General features: G+C 38.9%; 1 protein-coding gene across 1 annotated transcript in view; it reads left to right on the top strand.

Annotated features, from left to right (window-relative positions):
* Window positions 1–12,044, top strand: part of CUBN (cubilin) — a 147,553-nt gene that overhangs the window by 123,123 nt on the left and 12,386 nt on the right. The window contains exons 50-52 of the mRNA XM_089534019.1: window positions 1,492–1,689; window positions 4,056–4,185; window positions 5,764–5,981. Coding sequence (XP_089390145.1) covers window positions 1,492–1,689; window positions 4,056–4,185; window positions 5,764–5,981 — 546 coding nt within the window. The remainder of the gene's footprint in view (window positions 1–1,491; window positions 1,690–4,055; window positions 4,186–5,763; window positions 5,982–12,044) is intronic.

Raw genomic sequence — 12,044 nt, 5'->3', positions numbered from 1 at the left:
GATATTTAATGGGGAGCTAACAGACTGCACCAGTACTGTATAATGAAAATTATGGGCACTAGGCTAAGACCTACTGTCGATAGACATTGATAGTTCTCCCCCAAGACAAAATGGCCTCAGTCTTCAGTATCAGATAAATAAAACTACAGCAGGGCTAAGTAAAGTTAATTGGGCTGCATTCTTTCTGCACAAAACTCAGAAACCACCATTGGTCTACAGGCCACAATTTGAAAACTGTTTTCTGGTTCCTGAAAAATGTTCACTCAGGCTTTTCACTACTGAAGTTTTGGCTGAAGTGTGTTCGTGCTTCTGATGCTCTCTTCATCTAGAATGCTGGACTTATGAATCTTCCTGTCTAGCTTAGGAAGTGGAACCAATTGATTAGGAATTGTCTTTGGTTTGTTTCTCAAGTTATAAATTTAGTAGAATGCACCAGGCAATCTGCTGTAACTTTCAGTTCTTCCAGATCATGTGCATCTCCCACTCCTCCACATTACTCAAATTATCCAATGTAATATAAGCGTAAATATACCCATTGATAAAATACTGCAAAAATTAATGCTGCTGTGGTCACAATATAAGAACATCAAAATTCTGTTTATATACCCGATGGTAAAAGATTTCTTACACAGAAAAAAAAACTAGTTGCAATCATACATAGCAACACATGATGACTAGCAGAGGGTTGTTTTTTTTAAGAGGGAGGGCCTGTGTACGAGTTCTGTTGTTTTATTAATGTGTACCACTAATTAAGGGGATAAGAAAATATGCAAATGAACCAATTCTGTATGCACAAACTGTCCCAATTTGCGGGGACAGATCTTATTAATCCTTCAATATCCCACTTTTTCAACTGCTTTTAAAATGCCCCAGTTTTTCTTCCTCCCACTTTCCCCCTTTCTCTTCAGTTTACTTCAATTGCTGAAAAGTGGGTCCAAATTGTGAAAGCAGTTTATACTATATTAGTGTGAGTGAGAGGAGGGGGAAAATCTTGCCTTTCTCTATAGTCTCAGACAAAAGCAAACTGCTACAGCCTCTAGTTTGTATGTTCTTCCTCATTAATAACTTTTGACATCTTGACCACACTCTGATGTTGCTTTCCCACACATGTCCCTGCTTTTCTCTGCAAAATGTTGGAGGGTATACTTGTGGAAAAACTGATACCAAGCCTGACTAATATGATAGGGTTTGAAAAGGAGGATTTAGCTTAGTCTGGTTTGAGAGTTAGACTACAACTCTGGAGATCAAACTTCAATTCTAAGCTCGGGTAACCTTGGACAAGTCACATGCTGTCAGCCTCAAGAGAAGGCAATGGTAAACCTTTTCTGAACAAATCTTGCCAAGAAACCCCCATGGAAGGTTCACCTTAGCATCGCCATAAGTTGGAAACGACTTGAAGGCACACAACAACAACAAACAGCACATGGGGTTTGTAGGGAATAGGTGGGAAAACAATTCCATAACAGTATCATGAACTATTGTACATTTCAGATCAGAATGCCTTACAATATTGTGCTTATGATGGAGTAAAGATTTTCAAAGGGACCAGCATTACACCATACCCTGTGGCAACATATTGTGGTAATGAAATTCCTGATCCTGTCAGCGTCTTTGGACCCACTCTGCTGAACTTCTACACAGACTCTGATACTGTTGGCATTGGATTTTTGGCCACTTACAGAATAATACGTGAGTAGTCATAAGCATATTACTTTGTTGTCTTGGATAGTGTGTGTTTGTAAGCAAGAGGCAATTCATTGATGCTGTGAAGGAGAGAGAACCAGTGGTGGGAAGCACCTGCCAGATAAGATCTGACACATTCTTGTTAGTACAAAGAATATGCATGGCAAGTGTGTGTTCAGAGGCCTGTTTTAGAATCAAGAAACATAAGCAAATATGGTGGAATTAAATGTGAAAAGGTGGTGAAATTGGGCAAGCTAGAAGACATAGATCATAAGAAAAAGACCCAAAGCATTACCTTGGAGCCAAAAAGCAAGTTGGGGCAGTTCAGTATTAGAAGCTGAGTGTAGAGCCAAAGCTTATACTGCTGTGGTGCTTGAACAAGCAAAGCTCCCCCAGTTTGTTATATTTTTATGATTTTTAAATGATTTTGGACAAGTGAAAGTGCATGGTCCAGTAGTGACTATTCCACAAATGGAAAGGAATCATAAGGGCAATGAGGAACTCTTTCTTTTAATCCAAGGAAGACATCTTGTCAAATCAGTCATATTGGCCTCAGCTACACTATGGTCCTTGAGACTGATAAGCATATAAGTATTTTCATCTAAATCTAACAGTTAATGGATATGTGAACTTCCATTATATGCATCAAGTAAGTACTAGTGTTAGAAAATGTGAATGTTTTCCTCCTTGCTGTACTTTTGACAAATGGCTGTTGCCTAAGCATGAAATCGAGTGTCTTTGTTCAAAATTAGTCACCCTGGTAGCCATTGCCTGCATGGAATAACATTGAAGGATGACAATGTTAAGTTACTCATGAAAGAGACCTTCATAACTCACTCAAGTTGGCTGCTGATGTCTGAGCTTTGACTTCTGACATTTAGGAAGTATGACTAAGTCTTTTTATTGGATTTGTTTGGCCCATCGAAAGCAGATTCTAGCAATTAACATTCTGTTTCCCTCTAGTTTTTGTAAAAGACAAAAAGAAAAAAGAAAAAAAATTCTGTTCTTGCTCACCATGAATGCTATCCTTTTATCTTGGGCTTTAGTCCTTATTTGTCAAAAGTCCAAAGTGCAGTGTTTGATAGACCCCCTATTGTAAATGAAAGTGAAGAACAAGCATCAGGATGATCATTGTCCTTTAAAGAATTTTCTTTGCAATGTTAGTGGTTAATGTGATGACTAGTTCCTTATAAATGAAGCAGCAGTGGCATTGGACCATTTGTCAAGAGGGTCCAAAGCAGTCACTTGCCAAGTGAAGACTATTTAAAAAGAGCACAGTTGCTGGGACTTGTGACAAAAGCTGAGCCTCTTCTCTGACTCTGCTGCATCCATTTTGGGGAAAGCAAAGAAAGCTTGAATGTACCTTGGCTCCTACCCATACAAGTTGTTAAATGGCTCTTGAAGAAAACATTTTTCCCCTGTTGAATTCATTCAACAGTTACAAAAGCACCCAATTAACTTCTGAAAAGTAAGGATCTCCCTTCACATCTAGCTTAAAGGTTTAATTTGTTGTAAGGTTTTTCCCATGCACCAGTGATGGTACAAATGATGTAAGAAATAGTAATTACTGTTATTACACATAAATGTCTATGGTCAGGGACCATCATGATATGCCACCACCATCCAGCAAATAATTTGTCAGAATATAACAGATAGGATGTCTTTCTTGTGGAACTCACTTGGTGGAACATCCAGCTTTAAGAGATCTGCTTTGCTTTCTTCTCCATGGTGTCTTGCTATCTACTGTTGAATTTTGATCTACAAATTAAAGGGTTTGTTTTTGCTTTCGGGGAAGGCATGTTTTGGTTCTCTCTCTTTTTAAAAGAATTTGAATGATTTGTTGTGTTTTATTTGAATCTTCTTCTTGTACATCATTTGATTTTAGTTTTAGCTTGAAGTTGCCTTCAGAGGTCCAGTTTTTGAACTAGAAAGGCAGCTTGTGTGGACTTATACCTAAATAGGATTAGCTACATTTAGTTTCCACTAAAGTCCATGGGGATAGTTAGTCAAGACTAAATTTTCACATTCATTTCAGTGGGACACAAATGCACCTGATTTAGCAGGGACCAAAGATGTAACCCATGGCTCATTTTGTCTCCTGATACTCCATTTACAGATTTTATAGAGGTTGTTTTTTCTTCACAAGTGGATTGGAATATTTTTCCAGAATCTTCACTGACACTTTTGCCTTTGAATAAATAAAAAAGAGCTTTCTCAAGAGATACCAACAAAATGGAACCATGGTTTCTACTTTCAAGTTAAGCGCTACATTCAAAAAAAATATGTATACAGGAAAAACATTTCTGGAATATTAATACATGGTGGGTTTTATTATAATTCACTAATCTCTTAGTGTGTGCATTTCATTGCAGCTTGTGGTGGTGTTTTTAACAGAACCAGAGGCACAATCAAGAGCCCTACCCATTCACTTACTGAGTATCATCACAATATGAATTGTTCATACCATATCACCGTTGGAACCAACAAGATAGTGGCACTCAAGTATGTTAACCCAGTAGCAATTTACATTAAATGAAAATGCATTTGTTTCTGGTTTTAGTTTTCCTTTGCATTTCTTCTGCTGTTGGCTCTCAACTTGCTCAGGGGTTAGGGGCACAGGATCACCATGGAAAAACCATGAATAAAGGCCCTCTGTTTTTACCTGAGAGAATACTTCTATATGCATTTGTAGGTCCTTCACCATGACTGACCAGCTTGATGGTCAGTTTCTGGTGGATGTTGACCATAAAATTGTGCTGGAGGATCTACAAGTGCCTAGAGAGAATATATATTTTTCAGTCATGTATAGGGCAGAAGCAAAGGCAGTGGGGAAAAAGTAATATGTGAATAATCAGATCCACAAATACTTAATCCACAAATATGGAGGGATGACTGTACAATACATACTTTTGTATTCCAGTAAGTAATTTTTCTGGAAGAGTTTAGTGCTTCACAATGATTGTGAACTGTTTTATAATGAGAGTTGAACTCATCTTGTGACCTTTGCTCTGCCCATGGAAACTTGATCTATTCATTAGTCATATTATGGCAGCATAATGCATTAACTTCATGGCTGTCTTCTACACAGGATACTGTGCATGCAGCAAGTAAGGGTTTAGAGCCCAGTCCAAGGGCTTCCAGTTCATCTTCACTGTGTGGGTAGTGAATCCTCTTTTCATTTTTATTTTTACCCATGATGATGGATCAATTGGCTGCTGCTGATCCAGGCCCAAACAGAGAACACAGCAGCTCTTCTATGGTACATTAGTCTGCACAAGGGCTATGGGGAAACTATGGTGGGGTACAGACCACCCAAAAAGGATGGTCTCCCTGCGCCTAGTTTGGGTCCACAGGGAAGCTGCAACTTTCAGACCGCGGGGCTTCTCCACGGACCAAAAAGAACCCATGAAAAGCGGGTTCTCCTTGAGACGCCATTACGTCACAGTGGGCCAACAGTGCACTTGCGATGTCATAATGGTGCTGTGACGCGTGGATGCTATGCAGCGCCCATTTGTACAGGGCGCCGCCAATTTTGATGCCCTCCTCACATGCGAGGAGTGAGGACTGTCTAGAAGTGCCACCCCGAGGCACCCCTTGGACGTGACGAGGGAGTCCTTTTTGGCCCGTCTGGACAGGGCCTATAATAGTCTGCACAAGCTCTGACCTGATTTCTCAAGCAGAATGCCCTTAAATTTTACAGTTGAGTGTTTTTCTTTTATTTAAACCTCTTTCACTTGAAATTATATGTTGTTTAAAGATACAGTGTACCCTTGGTATCCACTGAGGTTGGGTTCCAGAACCCCCCATGAATACCAAAATTCGTGGATGTTCAAGTCTCATTAAATACAATGGCATAATAAAATGGAAAATCAAGGTTTGCTTTTTAGAATGTGTGCGTGTGTGTGTGTATTAATATTTTCAAGCTGTGGGTGGTTGAATCTGTGGATAAAGAACTTTTTATTCATGGTGCTTGCCTTCATGGTTCCAGACTACTAAATGCATGCCTTTCCTGCTCTTTAAGATAGGTATAAATGTTAAGCAAAGCAGAACTATACAATGATCCAGCGATTCATTTTACAGATTCAACAGTTTCCGCCTTGAAGTCTCTTCTTTGTGCTACAAAGATTATGTTGCTGTGTATGATGGACCAAATATCGCTTCTCCACTTCTTGGCAAATTCTGTGGAGCAATTTCTCCTCCCACTATCAAGAGTTCCTCGAATACCTTGTTTCTGTTGTTTACTACTGATTCCTTTGGAGCAGATGATGGATGGAGAGCATCTTTCAGGGAGACACTAGGTAAGAGTGAAATCCAAGTGTATAACTTCCAACACTTTAAATCTGAACATCCTATAATGAAATAGCATGCTTTAGAGTTAAAACAGGGATGGGATGGCTCTGGCCAATGGGCCAGATATATGGATATAAATCTTTGTTAAAAAAAATCACAGGAAAGAATGAATAATTTTACCATTTTCCTCCTGACTGACAGACAGTCTTCAAAAACTGTTAAGTTTTCAAATATTATTTGTAATTCAGAACTTACTATACTTTGTTTTTTTTCTCAAAAATCACTTTTTCCTACAGAAGATTGCATTTTCTTCATGTTTCCTGCAAACACACACAGAGAGAACTCTGTAAAAAAAATTTGCACAGAAAATAACATTTCTGTAGAGAACACAAGGTACTATCACAAACACAGCCTCCCTAAACAACAAATCCTAGGATTTCATAGCATGAAACCATGGCAGTTAAAGTAGAACAATAGTGCTATAACTGTTTGGATGATGTTATATACATATTATTATATATTACTTTTAATATTGTAGGCAGTATAACTGTCAGTGCCAGTTGCTGAGGGCACGAGTAAGAGAGTTCTGTTGCACTCATGTCTTACTTGTGGCCTTTCTGATATATCAGGGACAATTCCAGTTAATCATCTGTCATTCTACTTTTTCAGCTGCTTTTAAAATGTCCCAGTTTCTCCCTCCTCCCCTCACTTTCCCTCTTTACCCTCATGATATTACCATTGCTGCAAACTGAATTCACAGAGCAGATGTTCATTCAATTAATTCAGCGGGGAGAGAGGCAGAGTGGGGGCAGAATTCTCCCCTTCCCAGTAGGCTCAGGAAAAAGCAAACTGCTACTGCCTCTCCTAGCTTGTGTATTCATCCTCGTTAATCATTTTTGCCATCTTGACCACACTCTGATGTCCTTTGGCCACATGTGTCCAGGTTTTGATCTATGAAATGTATGCTTTCTATAGGCATATAGATGACCGCTGTGGAAAACAGAATTCTGGACTGGATTGGCATTTTGTCAGGTCGATCATGGCTCTTCTTATATTCTTACATTAAGAATACTGACTTTTAATCCAGCCGTCTCATAATATTGGAATATATCATGATCAGAGGAGAAGGATTATCCATAAAGCTCTTACCTATTATCTACCATGTTTTTTTCGCTTGTTAATTCGAAATTTGGAGAGAAAAGAAAGAGGCAGTAACTCTTAAGGTTTTGTAAAGTGTGCACTCCAGATTTTTTTTTTTTTTTTTTGACAAAAAGCCTTTGTGGTGTAACAGAAACATAGTCTTACACTGAGTCATTGTAACTCCATCCCATCCCCACACAGCTAGTAGCTGTTTTCTATTTGGTAGAGTCAAAATGAAACAGAAGCATAAGGAATATATCAGAGCATTGTCTCCTTTGCCAAACATCATATACTCACAGATTTCCACTGCAATCACAGTTATTAACAATTTTTCAATTTGCTAAGATTTGGCAAGGTTCAAAGATATAAAACATAATCCGTTCATAGATATTCTCATAAAATAAAACAATGATCTTTCACACCCTGCTAGTTAGTTGATTAGTGTTTTAAAGGATTCCCTTTCTTCTATTTGGAGGTATTCATTCTGGACTTTCAAGGGTAATAATTCTGTCCTGGGGTGTGTCCAGTCTTGTTTGGAATGTCTTTGAGAGATCAGAAGACTTTTTGCATAGGTCCTATGCTGGCTGAATGTGATATACAGTATATAGTGTAAATACAAATGAATTAGTCCCGTTAATTAGTGCAACATGGCTTGGCTGAAATAGTAGTTTGGGAGATTTTGTGCATCTTTATAAAGAATTATTATGCTTAAATCTAAAGCAAATACAGAGGCAAACAGCAGGAAGCTTTTGTAGAAGTAGTCTTTAAAGGAACTCCCACCTACCAGAAGAAAACCCCCCAAGATATTTTGTATTAGCACTGTATCCACATATCAAATCTGAAACACAAATCTTCATTAATGTATAATGAGTACATTATTCTGTGACTGTATTAGTGAACTGAGATGGGGTAATGTGATTATAGTGTTCTGCTCAATGTTTTAGGTCACTGTAATTAACTCTAGGAAGGAGGTGAACAGAAATGGTGAACTCATTTGGATTAATCTAAGCATTGCTTATTTCCTTACTTCTGGATTTGGTCCATTTTCATCAGTGAATATAAGATTTTCACACCAATTTTGTTACCCATAATTATTATTTCTGCTTGATCCTTGTGGATATATTTTTTTTTCTTTTTTGAGAGATGAGCACTTTGTTGAATTAAAAGGAAGCTATGGCCCGTTCCGCACCCGTCACGTGCTAGGGGTTGGCCGAGGACCTAGCGTCCATACCGGCCTCACCTCTAGCACGTGACGGGGGCGTAAAAATGGCCGTGCCCTATACACACGGGTGTGGCCATTTTTGCATGCCAGACGATTAGCATCCGCATGTAGCGTTGCGAAAATTATGCATCGAGTGCACCATTGGCACCTCGTCGCATCATTTCCGCAACGCAAGAAGAAGCGCCATTTTGGAGCTTCTTTTTAGCTGCGCCAGGAAGCCTCACAGTTTGGCCGCTGGGGCTTCTCGGCACAGCTAATGACAGCGCAGGCAGAGCGCAGCTTTTGGCGCTCTGTAACGCGCCAATAGGAGTTAATTGTTTAAACCTGAACCTCTGCACTCAGATGCCTATTCAGATGTTGTTGTTTTTAACAGGACTATCTGAATAATCTTGCTCAAGTATTGCGGTTTTGTTGTTCACACTTTTTTTTTAATTGGAACTGCATCTGTTTGGTTGCTCACACATGTCAGCGCTCGAATAAAGATGATTATGTGGATGTAGTCAAAGCACATTCAATGCATGCAGAGTTTTATCCTGGTTTATCCCGGGTCTATTTGCATTGGTCATTCACACAGTTGGCAAAATGAATCTTTTCTGAAAACTCTGGGGGGAAAAAACCCAAGATAGATTATCCTGGGTTAATTGGGTTTTTTTGGCACCTCCCAAACTTAATTGAATGCATTCGAAATGCATGTGAACAACAAAGATTCAATCCACATTCTACCAGGATTATTTTCACTGTCTGAGGTTGTAGTTAATCTGGAGAGTGTGGGCTCCAGTTTTTGCTGATTCTGCTGTATCTACCTCATTCTTTGAAGCAGGGACATGATAGTTTGGACCTTTTTTAAAAAGAAAAAGGCAGTGATCGTGATGGTGGTGGTGTGGGGAAAGAAAATACAACAAAGCAAGATAAGTAATGTTGGTGGGATACAGACTGGCAAAATGTAGCATGGCGGCAGCCGCAGTAGGGTTAGGGAGCTTTTTGCGGGTCCTTTTTGCTGTGTGAGGGAGCCGCGCGGTTTGTCAGCTGCGGCTCCCTTGTGCAGCAAAGCAAGATGCTGGCAGACCTCCCTTTTTGGGTGGTTTGTATAGTGCCATTTTCTAGTTTGGACCTTTTTAAAAAAGAAAAAGGCAGTAGCTGTGGTGTGGGGAAAGAAAATACAACAAAGCAAGAGAGTACCTGATAAGAAACATTTTCTGGTTGAATTGACATACTGGCTGGTTTCATTACCAGAGATTTGTTTATAATTAACCACAAGTATTTTCAATTATGTCCTTTCTGGCTGAGCAGACTGAATATTGCTCATACGTTGAATTGGAGGTTGAGGGAGAGACCTCTGCTTTAAATATAACCCATTTATTGTTCATTCTTTCATTAATATTGGCACCATTCCAACCAATGCAATTCTCTATTAGTTTAGCTTTAATAAAAAATAGCACTTTCCCTCTTTGAGTCAGAATCATCATTCTTTTAATATAGCTGTCACAGTGAACATGAGCTATATTAAACCCAACATCGCAGTTCTCAATATCTGGCTTGAAGCCACTTTTCATCAGTTCCAAACCAGTCAGCAACAAAAGATTGTTGCAAGAATGGCAGATTTAGTGATGGGTTGCAATAATAGAAACATTATGTGTAAAGAAATGGGGGATAGTATTGCTTTTTAACTGACAGCACTTGGGGCTGCAAAGAAGCTTATGCACTCATTCAGTCACTACATTTGATATATTAATGAAAGCCAAAGTGAGGTAACACCTTCGATGGACCCATGGTCAGAGAATAGTGAGCAAGCTTTCAAATTCTCCTGAGAAAATGTCAACTATTTTAAAACTGTTTATCAAGTTTATCAAAACTGATCTTGATTTGTTTAGTTGATCAACTGTTTTGTTGAACTTAAGAAGCAGGTATTTCTGTTGATTCGAGGTGGTTTTTTCATCGTCTCTTTAATGGACAAATGTGATTGCCTAAGGATTTGCCACATTTTTAAAAAGTTGGATGTAAGTCAGAAACAACTTGAAGGCACTCAACAATACTTGAGAGAACTGGTGGGTTGCTTGCTTGCTTTTATACCCCCTCTTCCAATATGGAACACAAAGCAGCTCACAGTATGAATTAAAACAATGGGTAATAGAAACATTAAAAAAAATAACCTAAATAATCACATTAAAGCATTAATTGAAAACAGTTTAAGAGGCAGTTAAAATACAATAATAATGATAAAAGCATACTCCAATTACTAAAACCAAAAGAAAATTAAAGTTTTCAAAATGATGGAAGAGTCATTGCACAAGGGAAGGCTGATGCAGCTCTTACCATTGTGCTGAAAGAAGGTCCATCTCAGATAATGGAGGCTATGGGGTGGGGACTGGCAGGAATGGTTAGGAGGAAAGAAATGTGCGTGATGTGTGTCTTGCTCTTTGTCCTCAAAGCTCAACTGGTGCCCTCCAATGCGATGGAAAACTATATCTTATAGGATCTGCCACTGGATCAAGACAAGTTGCTGCTTGAAACGACCAACAAGATGGTGTCTCTTCCCATTCCATGTACAGAAGCCAGATGGACTGTTAGTGTTTGAACTTTTCTCAGTTTTGGTGATGAGGCTATATGCTCCACCAGCATTTGAAGTCTAGGCTATCTTGGAAGGAATAGGCTCTCTTATGTGCAGAGCAGCACACAGATCTCTCCTGAAATGCATTACTGTTACCTCTTCGAACCAGCTGCCTGAAAAGACAATATTATGGAAAGTTACCACTAGGTGCATGGTTCCCAGTTACCATGTTGAGGAAGACATTAAATTAAAGAGGAAGCATAATATTACAGTTCCTCACAAGAATTGTTTGTAAGACCATGAATTCCTAACTTCAGCAATTTTGTATCCTTTGCTTTGTTACCCCCCCTTAGAGATACTGAAAAGCTGAACTTACAATATATGACAGTGTGGTGGCAACAGGTGTTTCTTGCTCCTGTTCAGTGGACATGTTGGGCATATCTTGAGAGCCTCCATCCATACAGCCTCCTCTGCATGGTTGAGAAACTTTCCCCAGTGTTCCTTGTTGCAGTGAACAAACTCATATTAATCTAAAAAGGAGGAAGGAAATGGAAGGAGAAAAGGAAGAAGGAAAAGGAAATGTGGCAGCACCTTTAAGACTAATTTTAACACTAAAGAAACGCCACCACATTTCTTCCCCTCCTTGTTATGCAGCAAGAGACTAACTCTGCTACTTCTCTGAAAACTATGTTAATCTAAGAATGTGCAAGTACCCTATGCTCAGAAGTTCCAATAACTGGGTCACTTATAGGTAGTTTCCTGAATACAGATGTGTGTGATTAATTTTGAACATCTACATTGTCAAATCTGAGAAGGGTTTTTTTTTGTGCCTTTGGAAATCTAAAAGACAAAGACACAGCTCCTCCTATTGTTCAAAAAGAGGCATCTGTGATATGATCAAAAAACAGAAAGCAGACTTTGTTTCTATTTCCTTCTAATGAATTCTGTTATATAACAACAGGTTTTTATTTTCTTTGCATTTCCCATTACTTTGAAGATAGGAAAACAACATTAGTATGAAAAAGTTGCTTGATGCTTTTGCTTTGTATTTTAGCAGCAGCATGTGGCTGCAAGAGCAATTCAGCCAGTATCAGAAATAGTCTGTCCCTTCCAAAAGTAATTAGAAAGTCCACAAGATAATGCTGAGCATGGGATGATTGA

This window comes from Sceloporus occidentalis, unplaced genomic scaffold, assembly GCF_023333645.1.
Source record: "Sceloporus occidentalis isolate IW3139 unplaced genomic scaffold, rSceOcc1.0.p SCAF_7, whole genome shotgun sequence".
In the NCBI taxonomy this organism is placed as follows: Eukaryota; Metazoa; Chordata; class Lepidosauria; order Squamata; family Phrynosomatidae; genus Sceloporus; species Sceloporus occidentalis.
The sequence above is the reverse complement of the archived record's forward strand: the minus strand, read 5'-3'. Positions and strand labels throughout refer to the sequence as shown.